The sequence below is a fragment of the Pagrus major genome, chromosome 8 (assembly GCF_040436345.1).
Source record: "Pagrus major chromosome 8, Pma_NU_1.0".
Taxonomy (NCBI): Eukaryota; Metazoa; Chordata; class Actinopteri; order Spariformes; family Sparidae; genus Pagrus; species Pagrus major.
This window is the reverse complement of record NC_133222.1, coordinates 29,602,029-29,624,148: the sequence shown is the minus strand read 5'-3', so window position 1 is coordinate 29,624,148 and position 22,120 is coordinate 29,602,029. Positions and strand designations below refer to the sequence as shown.

Here is a 22,120-nt window from a genome sequence, read left to right as displayed (position 1 = left end):
TTTACAAACAAACCAACTTGAACAATTCAATAACATATATTCAACAGTTCTCAGCTCAGTTCTTCTGCCGATGAGCTGATGCCACCACAACACCAATATAAGTCAATACAGGAGTTAGATCTACATTTTTTTTTCTTTTCTGCATTCCTTTGGCCATGAACATAATTCCTTTTTCCCCTCCTTTAGCCTCGATGTAATACAGTTCCCTTTCCTTCTTTTTTTTTTTTGTTTCTTGTTTTTGTTTTTGTTTTGTCTTATTTTGTCCTTGTTTTGTTTTGTTTGTTTTTGTTAGTTTGTCTGTTTATGTAGGGCCACTTTGCTTTTCAAATCACATGCTGGGATGTGAAAATGATAAATGTGCTGCCTGCTTTTTGAAATCCCACGATATTTTGTTTGGTCCTACTGTTTTATGATTTAATGATTAATCCATATAGATAATTATAATTTTTTATCTCTCTTTATTGAGTGCAGGCAGCATGGTGAGTTTGTTTAAAAAAAGTTTTGTTTCGTTTTGTTCTGTATTTGTAAATAAATAATAATAATAATAAAGAAATAAAAAAAAGAAATTTGCTACCATCAAACAGACATTTTACAAGATAGAAGTCTCAAAACAAATATTAGAAGCTGTTAATACTTCATTAATACTAATGCCAAGCAAATGAAGCAAAACCAGAGAAAGTTTGGAATGGGCCTATCTTTATAAATTGTAAGAACTGTTTGAATTTCCTGAACACAGACAATTGATAAGTCAACAACAGCACTGGTTTATGGAACTTCTTCTGAGATAGTTGCCCATTATCTCCCTCATGTACGTTTACATGTTACCCAACCTTTGGCTCAGAAAATTGGACAGAGGAAGTAAGCAGCATAAATGTGATTAAGAAAAATAAAAACTGAGTTTATTTGTTGATGATTTGACTAACACTAAACATCTCTTCCAAAGGCAATGGAGGTCGTAGAGGATTTCTCAAAACTATCAGGTTATAAAATGAACACTGAAAAAACTGAATTGATGCAAATTAATAAAGGACCATGTAGCATTCAAAAAGACTAAGATGTTTTCAATGGAACAAAAATTAAGGTACCTAGGTTGTGATATAAGTTCTGAAAAGACACAATTATACAAGGATAACTTTCTTTCTTCAGTTAGTGAACCTAAAAGTATACAAATGGTCAAAATTGCCCATAAATGTAAATGGAAGGATAAATGTGTTGATGATCTGCTGAAAATTATAATGTTTACCTAAATTTCTTATTATATACCAATCTCTAACTTTAATCCCTCCAAAGTAATTCCGTATGCAACATAATGCTTTACTCACCTCTTTTGTCTGGTCTAATTAAGGCACAGTTTAGCAGAACTTTTCTGCAAAATGCAGGAAGAGAGGTCTCAGATTTCTAAATTTAGAGCTGTATTATTATGGCCCACTGATGTTTTATAAAGATCATTTAATACATAACACAGTTTAAGAACTGTGGATAAATATTAAAAGCAAAAAGTGAAAGCCTCCCAACCTATTTACACCTCTGATTACAAAACAAAATGTAAAAGTATCTAACTTCGTTATAAATAGCACATTTAAATCACATAATAAAATGTACAAAAATATTAGGAGTGCAATTTAGTATCCCTAAGGAATCACAGATTTTGAATAATCAATCAATAAAACCTCAAATGTGTAGCTCACAGGAGGCACTTATTGTACAAGGGGAATCAAACATTTATCATATAAAATTAAAAATGTAATTTACACTATGATTTGGAGCCAGGACCCTATGAGGATGTTCTTTTCAAAAAGGAATAGAAGAATAAATTAACAGATAAAGCATACAAAATGCTAAAGGAACAATCGGAACATTGCTAATTGCTAAAGTTGTATGATACATGGAATGAAGATCTCCATTTTAAAGCCAACTCAAAAAGAAATACTTATATCTCACAAACAGCAATTGCCACAAATGAAAATCTACAGTTAATACAATACAAAATTGTGGCTCTCATGACAATCACTTTTGCTTTTTGTACCAAAGTAAACAAAGTCTGGAATGAAATCTAAGAATATATATCTTTTGAAACAAAAATTTAATTTACAGCTATTCATTTTTAAATCTTAACACACATAACAGATTTAGAAAGATTGAGAAAAGACATTTTCTTAAGATAACACTAAAATTAAGCATTTCTATCAGGTATGGAAGCATTATTAAAAACTAACTACCTGGGAAGGAAAGTGAGGCCTCCAATAGACAACACAAGACATATGATTAATGTGTGTGTGTGTGTTTGTGGTCTTGTTTTTTTCTGAATTTGTGGGGTTGTGTTAGGTTCAGGTAAGGTAAAGGGTTAGGGTTAGACAAGTAGTGGTTATGGTTAGGGTTTTGGGTAAGGCTCCAGGAATTTAATTGAAGTCTTTGTAATGTCCCCACAAGTGATGAAAATGAGGATGCGTGTGTTATGTCGGGGCTGGGATGAGAGGTGTATGTGTTAGGTGTAAGATGAATAAATGTGATATAAATGTACTTGTGTCTGTATCTAGTGACTTATGACTTCTGTATGTTAATGTATTAATGTTTCAATTTAGCCTCACACCATCCTAGGATAGTATATGCTATCTTATACATCAAGGTATTATTACTCAGGTTGTTGGTAAGAGATGAAAGCACAACCTCATGGTGGAAAGCATGAAACTTACCTAAAGATAATTATAACATGAAAAAAAGACTTAAACAGCTATTAGAGCCTATAAAGAATATAGGCCCTGACCAAGTCCAATGTAGTCTCTTGGTATTAATGTCTTCATCACTCATGTTTTAACTATTACTTGGTTGGTCTGTTTTAGCTGGCAGCCAGCTGAACTGATATGGTTCCTGTGGTACCAGTAGATCTATGTCAAGTCTTTTCTGTTCTTTATCACTGTTAACAGTCCTGTACCCGAGCAATGACATGGCCCCTTTACACACTTCCTGGATACGTTTGACCTTGTTATGGGGCAGTGTGCTGCGCCAAGCCTGAGAGACATCAGCAGCGTTTCGTGAAGTGATTTTAAAGGCCTCTTTCCTGGAGCCTTTGCCTTTCCCATGGGTCACCCTGTAGATCCATTCTGCCAACTGTGTGGTCATGTCCAGACCTACAAACTCATACATCCCATTTATCTCCCCAAGTGGGTTGCGCGCTACATCCTCATAGCGGACCATTTTGTAGCGGCCTTTGAGAAATGGAGGGGGTTTCATGATGGCCCTCTCATTGATCCGCACATGGCTACGGCAGATCTCTTGCATAACTTGATACTGCACCTCGCCTGCTGGAATGCTTCTTTGCTCCAAGACGATGGCATTATCAGTCATGAAGGCGTTGGCTGACTGCTCTCTAGATCGCACAACAGCCCGAGGGTCTCGAACCAGGTGGATGATGCGGAGATCTAGGTTTGGATCCTGCAAGAGTGGGTATAGGGATTCCAGCTCAAAAAATCGCACTTCTTTAAACACCACATGACTGTAAGTGCCACATGCCTCCTCCACCCTACGCAGGCCTTTTGCATCACATGTCTGGTAACACAGAGTCTGGTTGCTGATCTGGTTGCGAGGCGTGAGAGGACAGGCCGGCGGTGAGCAAAGTGCCCGACTGTGACTCCACATAAACAACGAAGACACATTGTGTTGCTCTGGAAGGTAGGGCTCTATCGCAGAGAAGTCACACTGGTAAACACTCCGCAACAGATCCCTAACCGCCATTCGGAGCACCCGTGCACCAGGTTTCTGCATTTTGGTCCACACGTGCCAAGCGGGCTCCATGAGGTAGAAGACTGATGGATGCTGACTAAACACCTGACCCAGGAAGGATGAGCCTGATCGCCACGATGACAGCAGCAGAACGTGAACTTTGCCATTGGAGGGGGCAGAGCCACAGGGACTGAGTTGGACGTACCAGCCACAAAACAGCACCACTGCTGCCCCCTGGAGGATCACCAGGAAAATCATGGTGCTGAGGTTCACTCTGCAGCGGAGCATGATGGCGGCGGATCACTGTCAGTCTCAGGTGCTTGATGCAGATCTTTCTCTTCCTCGTCCTTGTGGAGCTGTGTTTTGCCTCTGCCTGAGACAAAGCTGAGGGTAAATGAGAAAGTTGGAATGGAAGTAGAGAGAGAAAGAGAGGGAGTGGAGAGAGAAAGAGAGAGAAATTGAAATGTTGACCAGAAAATACATATTTTAACTATGCACAAATCACCTGTAAAATACAGTGGATAATGACAAAATTCAGCCACTTTCATCCTAAAAATTCTCTGTCAGAATACCTAAATAAAAGCTTTGTCTATCTCTGCACATCATGCTTAACATTGTATGAGGAAGTATTTCAGTTAAGGAACACATGAAAATGACACCTAACGTAAAAGTTAGTAAGGGCTCAATTTTCAGGAGGCACTGGTAAGATAAGAGCAGGAAGAAAGATGTAAGGGTGATGACTGAGGTGACTAAGAATCCTACAAGATGGCTCTCCTTGTCATGTAGTCTGGGCTAAAAGACAGAAAACACTACCAACTGGATGTTGAAATATCTAAATGATTAGTTTCATATTCAATTACTTACTATTTTCAGTAAGGTAATAACCTCACTAATTCCTAAATTGCTTCTTGACGCTCTGGTCTCCAATAGTATACTGTATGAAGTAAACCCTTTAGATTAAGACCTCCTGAAAATCGATGGTCTATCAGAGGATGTCGTTCACTGTACAGATTGTAAAGCCCACTGAGGCAATGTGCTTGTGATTTCAGGCTATATAAATAAAAACTGATATGATTTATTTACCCCTTTAGTGTGTTAAGTAAATCCACAGCATGTGACGAATCTCTTTGTATACTTTTGTATTATTAAAATGATCCTGTAAAACTCACGTCACATGAACTTGTTAATCAAGTACAAACAACTACTGTAAAATGTACTCTATTGCTATATATGCTGCTGTAAAGCAAATAAAACCTAACGAGCTGACACATGTTTATCACCCCTGCAGTCTATAATATGAATGATTTCAACTTGATCACCTAGTAAAAAACAAGTGTAGGTGGGCCTAAGAGAAAGAGCCAGTAGACTAAAGGGAACATAAAGTACTGAATCTCCACATGTGCCACATGTGGAGCTAGAAGTGTGTGTGTGTGTGTGTGTGTGTGTGTATGTGTGTGTGTGTGTGTGTGTAAGGAGGGAAATTTATGGTCCAGAATAATTGAATCTTGATGCTCTAATGCCTTGATGGTGAGCCATATTCAATGCACAGTGATGAGCTAACAATGCTTTACATAATCTGTCTTTTTTTTCTTTAGTAAGAATTCTCTCTTTCTGGCAAAGCATTCGGGAAAACAGATTATAAGTGTTTCCCCAAAACATTTCATAGTGGAAAAGCCTCCTTAGGAGCATTGCAGCCATCATGGATCATTCTTTTAGAGTTAGATAGAAACAGCAACACCCACCACACCTACTTAGTGGTCTATCCAGCCGCTAAATTAATTTATTCCTGAAGCAGTGAAGAGAGAGAAAAGAAGAAACAGACAGTATTGTGGACTGTCCTTCGAAGTTTCCAGTGCAAGAACAAGTCACTGCTGACTGAGGTGATCCATGCAAGCGTACCATAATCTGTTGTGCCTATTGAACAAGCCCCGACATGAGCTCCTCACCTTCAGACCCTTAGGATACAAAGGTAAACATCCGAGATCATGACAGATCCTTCTTCCTCTATTTTCCTTCTCTCCCTATCATTCAGCCTTAGTTCTCATCAATAGCTGGTAATGTTAACACCACATATACACACTATTCAGGTTGCATTCATTTATCTACTTAGAACCCAGATCAGATCTTCTCAACATAAAAACACATTGGCAACTTTACTCCAGTACAGTGTAAGAATCCACCCTTGTTATGATTGATAACCCAAACTTTGCAGTCAATGAGGTGAACCACCCACCAGCATGAACTATTACTGTCATTTAATTAAAATCCCATTGAGGCTACTTGCTATATTTTTACAAAATCACTTTAAATGCACAATATGTCATTTCTGACGCGAGAGGTCTCTCTTTTAAAACAATAGATGGTTGCTGAGTGTTGTGTGGGGAGAGCCAGAAGGAGCTGGGTAGCAGAGCTGCTGCTCAGATAATCAGAGCCAGCCAGCTCTGAAGGAGAGAGTCCGGTGCAGAGCCAGACTTTCTGGAGAAATAAACACCGGGAGTCACATTGGATTCTGCTCTGATCTGGAGCGGTTTACTGATGGGTAAAGAGCAGAGGTTTACAAAGTGTATCGACCGTTCATCAACCTGACTACGGGCAGCAATCCATGGAGGTGACCTCTATTATTGGTGTTTATGTAATATACTTTTGACTGCTGACTGGAGCTGTACAGGAAATGTTCTTTACTCCATGATCGAAACGATACAGAGAAGAGAGGGGAAAAAGAAGAGAGGAAACCGGAGTGCTGAGTTTAGTGAGAGGTTGACCTGAATTCAAACAGACAGACATTCACACCTTCAGTGTGTGCTGTTGCTTGCTATTTTATGGATATTGCGCAGTAATCTGGCTGTTGGGGCAAAGGACAACACTAATAAACGAAAATTATGCAAAATGCAAATGATCCTGCAAACTAGCGCAGCAAATGAAACGCAATGTTACCTTGAATAACCTTGTCGATCTCTCTGAGTTGGAACAATGTTGGAAACATTTGGGATAATGGAGGTACACAACATTTAGGGAAACAAAGACTTGATGTTGGTGTCTGTAGCTTCTACTCATCCCGTCTCCCCTTTGATATACACTGCCTGGCTGAAAAAAAAAGTCATAGACTAGTATTTTTGGACCACCTTTAGCTTTGATTACAGCACGCATTTGCCGTGGCATCATTTTGATAAGCTTATGCAATGTCACAACGTTTATTTCTGTCGAGAGTTGCATTAATTTGTCGCTGAGATCTTGTATTGATGATTTGAGAGTCGGGCTGCTGCGTAAAGTCTTCTCCAGCACATCCCTAAGATTCTCAATGGGGTTAAGGTCTGGACTCTGTGGTGACCATCAATGTGTGAAAATGATGTCTCATGCTCCCTGAACCACTCTTTCACAGTTTGAGCCCGATGAATTGTGGCATTGTCATCTTGGAATGTGCCCGTGCCATCAGGGAAGAAAAGATCCACTGATGGAAAAACCTGGTCATTCAGTATATTCAGGTTGTCAGCTGACCTCAGTTTTTGGGCACATAACGTTGCTGAACCTGGACCTGACTAACTGAAGCAACCCCAGATCATAACACTGCCCCCAGAGGCTTGTATGGTAGGCACTAGTCATGATGGGCGCATCACTTCATCCGCCTCTCTTCTAACCCTGATGCACCCATCACTCTGGAACAGGTTAAATCTGGACTCATCAGACCACATGACCTTTTTCCATCGCTCCAGAGTCCAATCTTTTCAGAGTAATCATCGTTTCCACGACCACAGGATATGTCTTCCCACATGGTTGTTTAAGAAATAATAAGCTCCTTGCATCCGTTAGGGTTAATTGACCTGTTGTCAGATGAAACATATTAATCACTGTAGTAATTATCCAATGGAAGGTACTAACCTATTTACTAAATTAATCCAGGTGGTGACCTTTTTTTTTGGCCAAGCAGTGTATAAATGTTTTGTATTTTGTCATATGAATGTCATTGGTGATTTTTTTTTACTATTCAGTGAATCATAAGGCCCTTCCATTCTCTGGAATGATTTTCGACTATCCTTTGCTATCTGAAACTTCTGGCTGAATATCTGGCCCAAAGCAGGATGCTTCCTCCTGAGTTGTCACATAATGTCATTCCTCTAAGTGGTTGCGGATGTGATTCATGGGGACTGGATGCAGATAATCTGCAGTTTCAAACATCTTTTCATATCCTTGAAATCTAGTCCAGGTTGGATTGTTCAACAGTTTGTCAACCCAGGATTAATGTTGCACGATACAGCACTGCAGAGCCAAACTGTTGAATGTGCTCCAAAAGTAACTCGACAAGAGAGCTTACCATCCTTACTAATGGAGATGCTGTTAAATGACAAAACAGCAAGCCTTTTCTGCCTTTGTGCCTCGATGTCTATTCTTATAAAGTATCAAGCACATTTGTATGCCTAAACATGTGTGTGACCGAGTCAGTGACATGAAAACTGCATTTCATTTACATTGCAAAGACCCAGATTCAATCCCCCCCAAATGTAGCTGTCAGAGTTAAGAGGGAAGTTTGAGAGGGATCGTGCTCTTGATGCTTATAAACCCTTAGAATAATACACTAGGAGTTGTCCAAAGCCTACTTTTTGTCATTTTCATAGACATGAAGGTCTGTATAATGTACATTTTGTCATCTGCCCATTGGGAGGTTATTGTGATAGCCAGTTCAATTTTGGATGTGCAGGCTAAAAAATCTGCTATTTGCTCATCACAGCCTGAAATTTATGACTGTGATGCAGCCATCATGTGTCTGACCTTTAATGTTTATTCAAACACCCAAGACAGTGTGGAAAGAACTGGGGCTGCACAATATAATGGGCTGATAAATTACCAGCCAGTTAATAAGAAATGTATATTATCGGCTATCAGCCAATGATAGCCAAATGTAAAATGATCAGTTATCTTATCGTATTGGTCATGAGAAGCAGGTTATGATAATTAAAAAAATCTATATCATACATGAACAGAAGCCGTTTCAGGGATGAGGATGGACAGCACCTGGGATGATTTTTCTAGTTTTATTTAGCTATATCGGTCAGCTAATACTGGCCTACCACAGATTTATCTGTATCATTGTATATGTTGGATAAGCACTGATATGAATACTTTTTTTGTAGAACATAATGCAGAAAAAGATGCTTGGGGTATTGTATAGCTATAACATTTTGAGTTTCATTGCAATGTCAGTTTGGACAATAACGTTTATTGTTACATTGTAATAAATGTTTATTATCTATGTTGCAAGTTTACAAATGTGTTGAACCCTTGAGCTCATCACTACGATACCTTACTGGCACCACTCTGATACATGGATGTCACCTTATCTTTATACTACTTTCACTTAACACTGACTACCTGTTCACATCTCTGTATAAATGTTTTGTGATTTTATGTTCAAACATCACAGTGTATGTGGTTAAGTGCACATCTTGTTGTTACCTGTCCATTAGATGTTAACTATATTTAACTATATTTTTGATGTTTGCACTATTTTGTCTTATGTGTCAGATTTTCATTTGTCCTTGCTAGTGATTTTCTTTTTATAAAAACTGTGTGAGCATTATTTGAGGGAGTGTGAGAACTATGAATGTAATTGCCATTGACTGCATCACTGTAAATGTTGTGAATATAACTTTCAAGAGCTTCAAACTACATAAAAAGCATAATCAGTATTCATGGAAAGAGCCCTGTGATCAAAAGATAAAAACTACTCAGTCATGCAGTCTTCTTCAACAATCTCAACAATATGAGCTCAGGCCATCAGTGGATATATAGCAAAAAGCTTTTTTGGCAAATTAAATGAAATCACTTAATGCATTCATGACAGGGAATGCAATTAAAGAAAGTATGGATACAGATGTAAGCAACTTAACTAACATGTATGTATCATCAACTTTAGCTTCCATAAGAGTAGATCACGAGGGCTGGGGAGTGCCATAAATGAATGTTGGTTGTTTTTTTTGTTGTTGTTTTAGTATAGGTACAGTACAATTGCAAGCATTTGGCCTGATGTTGCAATATATATTGCCAAATTAATATCAGAAAAATAATCAAAAAACAAAAATATTGTGAAACGAACCCAAATACAGAGTGTTATCACTTTACCTCCATGACCCTGCCCCCCTCTCTGGGTCTATACAGTTAAGTCACTGAGCCTCAAACTGGGACACCCCACTGGAGGGTGATTCATTAATGTCTCTGTATGGAGTTTTCATTTTTATCACTGAAATGACCCCAGGTCCTCCTCTCATATGCACTAATGGTAATAATACTAATACCGTTTAAAATGACAAAACTTATGGGGTGTCATGGAGCCCCCTGTGTCTTTCTGGGGATTTAATAAACTCCGAGTTTAGTTGAAGTTTGGATAGTTTTATCTATGACTTTTGTCACCAAGCAAACCGCTAGTTTCCTCATGAGTCTCGATGTTGAGGACGAAAAGGGCGAAATTATTCATGCGTTGTCCCAAAAAGTGCGTCCGCAAGCTTCTTCGCAGCGGTCCCTCGGAAACTAGCTCCACGACTCACCAAGCTGAACAGAACAAACGGTCCTGGCCGAAGAGGAGTACGTTAATTCGTCCTATTTTCACTACTTTTAGCATAAATACCTTACCTTTAGGCTTAGCTTTCGGCCGTGCTGCCTGTCGACAGAGCCGGTGCGCAGCGTCCCAACACCCTGCGGTCCTCTCGTCTCCTCCCCTCTGTCCCCGGCCAGCAGCTGCTCGACTACCTCCACTGTCCGGTTGTGTACAAAGCGGTGTTTTGAGACGTGGCCAGAGGCTGTGCTGAGCTGACTGGCAGTGAGGCTGGGAAGGGGGGTAGGGGGCTGGTGGTCCGAGATACAGGAGGGTGGTGGGTGGGTGGGTGTGGTGCAGCAGGCGGGACCGGAGCCAACTCATTCAAGGTCCGAGCAGCAGGAGCAGAGAAGCGGCATGCTGCGAGAGAAGCCCGGACGGTCCTGTGGCTGAGGCATGGCTACATTTACAGGTCCGGTTCCCAGATTCTGGGAAAAAATGTAATCAAACAAAAACAAAAACATTTCTTTTACAAAAACTTTCATAAGTTCTTCTACTTGAAAAATTTTAAACAGTGAAATACTGACAGCCGGACTACATGAAACTACACTGAAAACATAACATAAACACACAAGTCACTGAGTCATCATGTTTATGGAGTCACAAGTCTTTAACTTACACGTTTAAGTTGAGTCTCAAGTCATTTCTTTTCTGTCAAGTTGTGATCAAAACGGTGACTTGAGTCAACTTCAGTCCAAGTCACAGTGACTCAAGTCAAATTGTTCCAATGATGCTGTGTGATGTGGGCTCAGGGTCTCTGTACTATGAATATTGTTCATCTGAAGTTATATATTATATAGTTGTGTAGTTATATTGCTTTTTGTCATTTAGAATATAATCTGTTGGATTACTAAAAGGGTAACACTTAAAGATAATCATTAATAAGTAGTAAATGTATTATGTCATATGGTTATTATTATATTTTATTATTATAATTATTATTTGCTACTTGTAAATACAATTTATTTTTTAGCTCTGCACAAAGTTTGTTCTATGTTATTGCTGATGTAGCATGTTGGGGGCTACAACTGCATTTATTGCACAATACTGCTTTGAATAATGACAAACAGAACTTAAACTACAATATTAAATGCTACCTAAATATGAATACATCAGTAATAATACTCAAATAATATTGTCTATAAAAGCAAAAGAAAGGTGCCACCTCCACTATTAAACCAGTTAGAGGATGAAGAGGAGGGACATTTTGTTATAGTGGGTGTCAAGCCAGACTGCCTGTGCTGATGGTGGGACTGTTGTAAACAACTGCATTCATACACCTGACACCCATGTTACAACTGTCGGTGCTCGTACTTTACGTCTGCAGCTTGTAGGGTGTGAGGGTTTGGGGAGTAAACACAGAGTGATCACACTGAATTCAATAGCTGTCAGGCCTCTCTCACACATGGGGTAACCTTTCAGACATCGCTTGTGTTTTTCATTATTCACACATACAGCCTCATTTAGGAGCATTTCCTTCTTGCACGCTATCAAACATGCCACGGCAAAGATGTAAATTATGGGGTGAGGAACAGTTCTACTATAGTAAAATATCAACTTACTGGTATGAGGACTACACAAAACCATTCACTACTGGCTTTGGTTAAGCTTTTTGTTCAGAGATTGATCCTGAAGATTCATCCAAAGAAAAAAAAATACAACACAAAAATGAAAGGATGCACCTGGTTCCTGTATGAGCCAGACTCATATCCTGTCATTCTGCTCTCTCCAGCCAAAGTCAAAGCTCTCTGGTCACCAGTGAATGCTTGTTGGATGAGGAGAGAGGAGTGGAAGGGGTAGAGGGTAACTTTGCCCCAGGGCACTGATGTAGAATCAGTTTGCAGTAAGGTGTGAAAAAAGGCTTGTTAGATTCTAACACACCTTGTTAAAAGGTTGTTTCGTATGTAGTCAAAACAAACAAACTTAAGAGACATGACCCCCAGTATGAGTATCATCATATTAATGGCAACATTGGTCAATCTAGACCTTTTTGAGACCGAGAGTTACCTCAAGGAGAGAGAGTAACATGGAGGACAACTACTTTATAACCATACATATTGTGGTGTGAAGCACTGCAAATGTTTGTTTGATAAGTACTACATGAATAGAAGCAATGACCAAAAAATGCATATCTGTAAGCCTAATCATGTGAAGTTAATAATTAATGCCGAATCAATATATTTTTTTCAATGGCCGCTTACAGTCCAAAGCACACCTGTGAGCAAAAACCAAAGTGTTTTGCTGAGTGTACACCCCCTCATGGCAAGTCCAATTCATGGCCTCCATGAATTGGAGTCATCATCAGCCGTCAGTTGTCATCAGGCCATTCCGTAACAGTTTTGCAGTGTGACAGGGAGCAGGTTACTGCCATCGGGGAGTACCATTGCCATGAGGTGGTGTACGTAGTCTGGAGGGGTGTTTGGGTGGGTGGTGTATGACAAGTGGCATCCACATGAATACCAGGAGTCAAGGTTTCCCAGCAGAACACTGCATTGTAACAAGATGATCGTTGTAGATCACTTCACCTGCTGGTGGTTTTAATGTTGTAGTTGATTGGTGTATATTTCAGCTGTAACTCACAACTCAAGGTTTCTGCCCAGGATACAACTGTGCATCCTCGGTCATAGCTCCTCCAGCAAGCCTGGTGCTCTCAGATCAGTTTTGGGTTCACAGGCAAGAGGATGGAATAGAGAGGAGACGAACAGGCATAAAGTGTAGAGATAAGAAGAGCCCACACTCTCCCTGTGTGTCTACATGTGTTTAAGTGGAGACAGGTGTGCTGAGTAGAGGCCCACCAGTTGCATCCCATCCTGTAATCAAGCCTCCTACAAAGACTCAGCTCTGCTCTTGTTTCTAGTCTGTCCTCTTGCACAGTCAAGCTCCAGTCTCTTAGGTCGGGTTCACACCTAAAGGTCCGTGAAAGGTCCGTTTTTTGATCCGAACCAACGCGAGGATGATACATTGTTTAAATTTTGAGTCGGTCCGGTTTGCGTTCACAAAGGCCAAACTCAAACGGTCCAAAATCTGTAAACAAAACTCACTTGGCTGCAACGCCCTTCTGTTATTGGTCAAACTGTTTAGGCGGGTAGACAGCAAATCTGTACATCAGATCAGTAGCCTACTGTACATCATGGAGCGTCTGCTTATTTTTACATTAGTGCTGATCTGGAGCGCTTACACGCAAACTTCAATGGACCGCGCGTATGAACGCCTCATAGAGCAGCGGGCATTAAATAATGTCTTGATCCATGCATTTCGCCGAAGACGCTATGTGATCCGACGATCGTACCGGAGTAGACGACAGGCAATAATGAGGGCCTACCATGACGTTTTTTCTACACAAGCGGGACCAGTGAGGGAAGCAGACAATCACAAACGTGTAAAAATCACAAAGTTGGCTCATCATAAAAGCAGCTCTTGTTTATAGAATCCATGCATCTCCTTGAATGAATGAACGAATGAATGAATGAATGCTCCTATAGGCTACTGTACACACCAGAAATAATCCGCTCTGGAGTTCGCTTGATAGTGGACCGAGACCACCTCTACGAGGCGGACTAGGGTGTGGTTGTTTGGTCTGCACCAGAGTTCGAGGCCAGCGTTCACACCGACCCAAACAAACCGCACCATGGGGCAAGCGCTCCAGGGTTCGATTTAACCGGACTAAACAAGGCTGGTGTGAACGCGCCCTTAGCCTCTTTCTTTACCTTGTGAGGCAGCTGGATTTGCAAAATCTTGTGATCATGTCATTTCACAAGTCCATCTTGACCAACTTCAAACTATACGCTTTTGGGCCAACCACAGTAGTTCGACCAATCAGTGTCACATAAGGAACTGCTGGCAGCTAAAGGCGTGGCTGATGTATTTTGGACAACCAGTGGGAGAAGGGACTGTTAGTTTGAAGACAGCAATAGCCAATCCTCAATCGGTGAGCGGAGCTCCTATAGCAACTGATATCAGAACTGGAGAGTATATTTTACTGAAAGAAGAGCAGAGAGTGGCACTGAAGGCTTTCTCCATGGACAAGATGTTTTTGCTATTCTCCCTACTGGCTGCGGCAAGAGCTTTCTTTACCAACTGGCTCCACTTGTAGTGCTCTCATACTTCCTCATATGGTACATTCATATGTTGTATGATATATTGGAGACAGAGATCATCCAATCCTTTACAAAATACTTTCTGATAGGGCTGGCCTTTTTCCGGACAGTTTCTAATGCTGCGTTCCAGATAACTGACACCCTACTAGAAAACAAGGAATGCCACTTAAAGTCAAAACTCCTGCTTGTAAAATTAGGGCCAATCGATCTTCTCTGAGTTCACGAGGGAGCAGTTGTATGACAAGGGTGTATTTGTAGACAGTATTTCTATTAGGTTAATGAATGAATTATTAATTTCCAACTAGCCTACAAAAGTGTCTTAATATCCAATTTATAATGGCGACTGTTACCTTATGTGTCGCATTTTTCCTCCTCTTTTTTGCTCATAGTGCAAGGAGGCTGCACTCCTGAGGGTTCAATTCTGTGTACGCTTGCCTAAGAGCTGTCGTGCACCTGGAACGCCTTGAGGTCAGAAGTTCAAAGTTTCAACTAGGAAATTATGACGTTGTCTGGAACCTGGCATAAGATGGTTCTGAGTTACAAACCATCTGGTAGATCCAATTTAGGTTCACTAGCTAGCCTTAACATTACTAAACTAAGCAGAACATGACAAGCACTGTACCGTCTTAGGTTTAGCATGTTAGCATTGTCACTGTGAGGATGTTAGTACGCTGATGATAACATTTAGTTCAAAGCACGGCTGTGGTCATGTCTCACTCACATGTAAGAAAACACCTAATATTATCATAATGAATGTAAACAACAAACATGGCTACTGTTAGTACTCACTGCTGTCAAGCTAGTGTGTTAGTAAATTAGAAATTTGGGCTGCACATTCTCAACCATTCTAGTGTCACTAGCTCACTAACAGTTTTAGCAATACATTCACCTAGCCCTGTGGAAGACTAGCCTACCTAAGACTAGGTACAGACAGACAGGTGGTTTAATCTTTTAGGGCCAAATGAATGACTGGATGGGTTTATTAGAAGCCTGCAACAGCCACAGATACTGGATTTTTTCTTTTCTTTTATTTCTCAGAGCATTTGATTTATTGATTGCCGTTAAAGAGATTTTCTTTTATAAAAAATACTAGAATAATTTACTAACCTTAGTTTTAAGAACACAATAATGCTGACATATACTGTATATCAGATGTTAAAGGTATAAATGAGAAAACTAATACAGCCTTTGTGCAACATAGAAAGCACTTTCATATTTTCTGTTATTACATTGAATGCTTGTATTTCCATTGATAAGCATCAATGGAAATGCCATACATTACAATAAACAAAAATATGTTTCCTTCTTTCCTTTTTGCTTGTCCTTATTTTCAACACCCAATAATATAGCCTCAATTTGTAGCGGCACTGTATTAATCGAAATGGGGATTGCTTCACAATGTCTAAAATGTAACATTTTATGGGCATAATTTTAGGGACTGTAGCCTCATTGAGTGAACAGGGTGTGACTCTCACTAAACTGGAACAACACAAACTGGCAGAGTGAGTGGTTTAAATGATCTAATACAGTCGAGATCCACACACACACACACACACACACACAAACTGGTGTGGACACGCACATTTACTAACACCTCCTGGGACATTGAGTCAGGAAAAATGAAAACCATGACTCTCGCCTCTAAAAGACTGCAGACCCTCCTACAGAGTACAGCAATATAGCTGTTTATAAGGGACATCTTTTTACTTATGAAATTGTAGTATGTACTATTGTTTGTGTGTGTGTGTGTGTGTGTGTGGTGCTGAAGTTCACATTCACATGACTCCTCCGCCCTTTTCCAACAGGTGAGACCACGGAGCAACCTAGTTTACTACATGGAGGAAGGACTTAAGTACAGCATTGTTTCGTGACATTGTATGCTAACATGTTACTTTCAGGAAGAGAATCAGTATCAGTATCTTTTAAAGTAAATGAAAGCATCATGGGTAGACGACACAAAATGTACAAATTCTTTATTATCATCACCTAAAGTTGTAGAATACAAAAATGTACAAGCACATCAACAAATGTCTTTAATTTCTGTTATAAACTGTCATAAAAATACACAGTAAAAATATAGAAAACCTATTTGTAATTTCTATACATCTTAGTTGCTTCAAACTGCAGTAAAGGAAGGAATGTATTTTCCAGGGAAAGAGAGAACGTAGCTCCCGTTGAGGAGGGACTGCATGGAAACTGAAATATAAATGAATTAGTGTGTCTCTCAGCATGTTTGTATAAATTAAAGGCAGTTATGGGAGGCTCATCGGTCAATTTGCTGTGAAGTGATGAGGAAAAACCAGACAAATATTCAAGAGATAACAGTCAGTTATCAAAATGAAACATCACAGTCAAAACCGTTAATGTGGTTTGATAACTACACTTACGACATTCGCTTCAGATGGAAACAGTTTAACAAGTCACCGCTACTTCTTCGTATTTTCAACAGTAGCATAAAACAGCCATAACCACTTAGTTCCTCTACATTTAGTTTTAAAGCTGCCACAGATGCATATGTTTGATTACATTTTAAAGCAACATTATGTAACTTTTTTACTTCAAAATAACAGATTCAAAATCATTTTGATGGTACAGTGTCTTCTGACAGGGTGAATGTCTCTGTCTCAGCCACTCTGCCCTTTATCACTTGTTTCTGCACTGTGTAACCTCAGTGATCCTACCCTCTCACAGCATTACATACATGTTTACTTCAAGATCCAAGCTTTCAGGACATAACATTGTTGTAATGAGTTTTGTTTGTAGTTAGCATCTACATTATGTCTGACAAATTGTCACAGACCTGGCATTTGTAATTATGAATGGTGCTGCACTCAGGGGCGCCAAAGTGCACAACATGCCAATTTCTATATAATGCTGCTTTAATTAGATTTCAGTCAAAGAGTATCAGTGTTGGTGAGTCATTATGAGATGTGAAATATTGTCTCTGAAAAAAGGAAGCCTGGTGGTTCTTGTATACCTGAAGGTCAAAGCACTGCCACTGCATCATGAGAGGTGAGGTTTTCCCACTGGTATGGGTACGGTGGTTAGAACCTGGTTCTGGAAAACAAATCTCTGTATGCGCTCAAAGACCCAGAGGAAGATGAGGAGGACACTGACATATTGAATCCAGGCAAATTTGATAGTTTCCCAGAAGCCAGGGCGATAGGTGGATGGAGTTGTTAAGGTAGAAATGATGACAAAAACTTCATAAAAACACTCGGAAACTTTGTTTTTTTACAACTGTATTTAGATGTAGTCAAATTTGTTTAAATATTATATTAAAAAGACACTGACGACAGTGTAAAAAATATGGATACTGTATATTATCTGGAAAACAAATTATATATATTTAGAAAAACTTGACCACTCTACCCTGCATCTGGACTGATTTTTTCATTAATTAACAAATGTCTGGAGCTAGGTGCTGTACGATGTCAAAATGAGCGGACTCTACTCGACAGTATACATGTGTCATATACTATAAAGAGCAGTAGAGAGATATGGCAGTTGATAAAGCACATGAGTATTGTTTTTGGAATTAATTTAATGCAATATCATGATTTGTCCACAATTAAAGCATCCCATATCGCTGTTCATTTAATCATATATCAATGTATTCAGTTGTTTACTTTTTTAAATTAGTTTGATTTAAATATGATGTTAATTATCAACAGATGTGACAAGCTCATGCATTTCAGTAAGGCAAGGATTCAAGAAGCTAGATAGATGGATAGAAAAGTCAAAAAATAAATTGGGGGTTAAAGTAAAACCACACACACACACTGGCACACACTGTTTCCTGCATTTACGAAAGGATATGTAATGATTTCCATAGGATAACGGATCTCAGCATTGAGCTGAAAGGGAGACCCAGCGGCTCGTCCCACAGTCCAGACTGGCATGGGACAGGACAATACTGTGGTCACTGTGAGAGGAAAAGTTTTTGGTTCAGCTCGAGCTGGTTTAGTTACACAGTATATTCAGTCGTAAGAAAGCAAGCAAACAAAATAAGAGCCTTTGTGAACTTACAGTTTCTCTCCTGGTAGCTCCTAATTATGCTGTCAAGGTCATACGCGCTCGCAAAGGGGCTGGAGCCATCGATCACTGACACCTTGGCATTAATAGAGAAAAAAGACAAACAGAACAGTACCTTAACAAATGAAGATCTTCTGCTTGTCTCAGCACGTTAGTCAGCATGTAGTAGTCTACTGTATTCAAATATTTGTACTGTGATTGTTTTCATTATATAGCATGTGGTAACAAACATTAAGGTACATGCCCTGACTATGGCACTGCGAAGAGACAGAAACAGAGATGATTTCAGAGGCACTGGATTTATTATTATTGTATTATTGCAGCGTATTATTACATGTAATATCAATATTATTTTTTTTAAATATCAAAATTATTATCAATACATTATGCACTACAAATTCAAAGTCTTATTCAATGACCCGCAGACACCTGCAGCATCACAAACTGTAGCCAACTTCTGATTAGTAAAACAGTATCTTGACATATATCTTCTTGAGAAGCTCATTTAGTCGCTTGAGCTGTTGCACTAGCTCTAACAGGAAGTGTTTTGCATTCAGTAACGTTCCGTCTCTGTAAGTAATGTTATTTGGTGTTTTGAAAGAAACAGATTTATGAACTAAATTATCTACAGTCCACTAAGAGTTAGACAAGAAACAGCTGGGACAAACTATGAAAAGGAACTACGAATAAAGTAAGCTAATGTAACTGTCATGTAACATTACCATTACTTTCACTTGGCTATCCTTTGTGTTGCCATCACAACGAACAGGTCAGTTGCAGGACTGCTGTCGAGAGCCAACCCTCTAATCCTCCTCTAAATATTCTCCATAGAAATATCACTACATTGTCCACTGTTACAGCATCCTATGCTCTGCAGTGGACAGACTAAAACTAACAAAAAATCAAGCCTGAACAATAATGGATTTTTCATGCTGATGCTGGGAAGTATCTGTGTATATAAGAATATTGGCCGATATTCTTATATACACAGAATACATACATAAACACATGATTTTTGCAATGATCCCTCAAACTTTTCAAACACGTGAAAATGATATGCATGTAATGGAGACCAGGTATTTTAAAGTTTAAACATACTACAAGGAACTTTTAACTGCCTGTGAAACAGTCTTCAGTTAACCCTGATGCCTCTATATGACCTACATAAGCAAAATTAATTGTTTACTGGCCACCACCACACCAGCTTCACCTTCCTACCTTTCTTTGTGTTTGTGCAAAGGGAGAAACAGAGCAGGTGTATAGAGAGAAAGCGAGAAAGTCGAAGTCCTCTCACATTGTAAATGTTGTACAGTCCTCGGTGAGGCAGGGGTGTCCTCTGCTGCAGCCTCAGGTCTCCACTGATGAACAGCCTAGCTCCAGGGACAGAGGAAGAGTGCTGCACATACGCCAGGCTCTGCATCACCACTGTGGACATCCGCTGGCAGAACATAAAGAAAGAATGAAAAAATATATTCATTTAAATGTAATGAATATTGACAAAGAATATAAGTTATTGCATGATTCGTTTTGCTTTGGGGTGAGTAAAGACTGACATCCACATCTAATGTATACACTGTGGGTGGACGGTAGGTAATACATACAAAGAGCTGGTAGCTGAAGGTGATCAGCAGTTGGACACTGTACACTTGCTCCCCAGGTTTTAGAGGTAGCTGTAGGTTAAAGAGCAGGAGGTCCAACTTCCCGTCCTGGTTCTGGTCCTCTTCTCTCACCTGTGGGGTGGTTTTCAAATCCATGGTACCATTAATCAAAATGACAAATCACCGTTACAACTGGGATTGTATTTTTGACTCTGTGTTTTAACACGGTCAAAAATAGCAAGATCTAAAGGTGATGATCATGTAGATACAGGCAAACCCACTAAGGCATAAGTGGTGCTCATGTGAGGGGACAGTGGTGAATGTCTTACAGAGACAGCAGGGATCCGGAGATTGGCTCCGAGCATGTTGTTTAAATGAGGAAAGGTGCTCCAGGCGACGTAGTCTCCCCGAGTACTGGTCGCTGCCACCAGCAGAGTCTGGTACTGAAACCTCACCACCGGTTGTTCCTCATAAGTGCTTCTTTTTATCCAGAAACCTAAAATGACATGGCTTTAACCAGCGAGCAAGACTGTCTACTTGTTTAATAAAACCATTTTCATTGGGGCGTATTTAAACTTCATAGTATAACTTATATGTAAAGTTCCTCATGTAGCAATAACGACAGAAGCAGCAATCACAAGAGTTACACATTACAGTAGTGTACCTTGGCTCCTGTAAGCGACCAGCAGAGGTGGGATGTAGGTAAGGCACAGAACAATGACCAGAAACAAAGTGGCTTTCGTGCAAACACTCGTTTTGTACCGAATCAAAGCCGGATGAGAATACACCTCATAGAAAGCCATAGGGAGAGATATTAACTGCGTCCGTAACCGCCAGTGTTGTGTATCAAGTCAACCGGCTAGCTAATGTTCAAGCTAGCATAAATGCTAAATAAGTAGATCACACTACTACTAGGACCAACGCTCACAGTGCACGAAAAACTGAGCAAACATGGATTAACCCACGTGAAGTAATATCCATCTAACAGCTTCCGACACGAACTCGCATTTTACAGCGTATTTTTTCAGCGAAACGTAGCGTATTAACGTGCTGTTTCCTTTAGCCCCTAGCTAGTCCAGTACCATGCACCGCGCCATGTCGGAGCTTAGCTTAGCGTCTCACGGTTACCATGGCTGCCAGGGACAGCGTTCACGCCCCGTTCAGGCCAGACCGGTGCAGCACGAGGACAGGAAGACCTCCTGTAATGTCGACATAAAGGCTGTCCACACTGCTGGCCCTGCAGTCACATCATTTAAATCCACCTATCTACATTCTGCGGTGTTAAATGTTTGGAGCGATTCATGAACAAACAACCAGCAGACACAAACAAACTAAGCATAGCTCATTAAACGCTCCTAAATGAGCTAAATCGATGATAAGAGTTCTTTTCACCAAGTGGAAGCAGTGGCGTGGCACCAAAAATCTGGGCCCCTAACCTATCTATATATGAAGCCTCAGCGGGCCCCCTTCCCCTTAATACATCCACTGTCCTGCCTAAATGTACGCTACTACATCACTACTGGCTTATCATTAAAGACCTCACCAAATAAGACATTACTGCAATCATTTTATCTGCTAGCCCATTGTTGCAACATAGAAGTAGCTATATAAGAACAACTCAAATGACATGGAAATGTTTCTGCTGTTGAAGACTTATTTGCATCAATCATGTTCGTTAAGAATGAAACTGATCAAAACGCTGTAGCAAAGTGAACATATTTTAAAAGTTATTACTTGAGACCATCTTAAAATTGTGTAATGGAATAATTGTTATACAATAACATAGACAACTTGATGTTAGTGTGGCATATTTCCTTTCAGTGTAAACTGCTGCAAATGACTGTTTGAGGTAACATTTAGTAGCCTATCCACTTCTTGAGCTCAACGCGTCTGACATCTTCAGTAACACGAAGAGACGGTGATGATAGACCTGCAGCTGATCCACTTTCTGTGGCTGTTCATCGAACTGAACGCAATGCTACTTCACTAATCAGCATAATATTAATAGTCAGAATCAGAATTCCTTTATTAGTCCCGCAAACGGGGGAAATTTGTGCGTCATTAAACACCGCAAAATATTAGCCAGC

General features: G+C 39.9%; 2 protein-coding genes across 2 annotated transcripts; both read right to left on the bottom strand.

Annotated features, from left to right (window-relative positions):
* Positions 1–2,064: 2,064 nt before the first annotated feature.
* On the bottom strand, positions 2,065–10,520 carry chst6 (carbohydrate sulfotransferase 6). Its single transcript, XM_073472235.1, has 2 exons — positions 10,342–10,520; positions 2,065–4,104 (listed from the first exon to the last, which is right to left on the bottom strand). The coding sequence occupies exon 2, from the start codon at positions 4,006–4,008 to the stop codon at positions 2,812–2,814; it is 1,197 nt and encodes a 398-aa protein (XP_073328336.1). The 5' UTR covers positions 4,009–4,104; positions 10,342–10,520; the 3' UTR covers positions 2,065–2,811.
* A 5,836-nt stretch (positions 10,521–16,356) lies between these two features.
* On the bottom strand, positions 16,357–21,104 carry tmem231 (transmembrane protein 231). The gene is made up of 7 exons (XM_073472413.1): positions 20,698–21,104; positions 20,363–20,529; positions 20,037–20,165; positions 19,730–19,873; positions 18,430–18,511; positions 18,220–18,325; positions 16,357–17,566 (listed from the first exon to the last, which is right to left on the bottom strand). The coding sequence occupies exons 1-7, from the start codon at positions 20,834–20,836 to the stop codon at positions 17,404–17,406; spliced, it is 930 nt and encodes a 309-aa protein (XP_073328514.1). The 5' UTR covers positions 20,837–21,104; the 3' UTR covers positions 16,357–17,403.
* Positions 21,105–22,120: the final 1,016 nt, after the last annotated feature.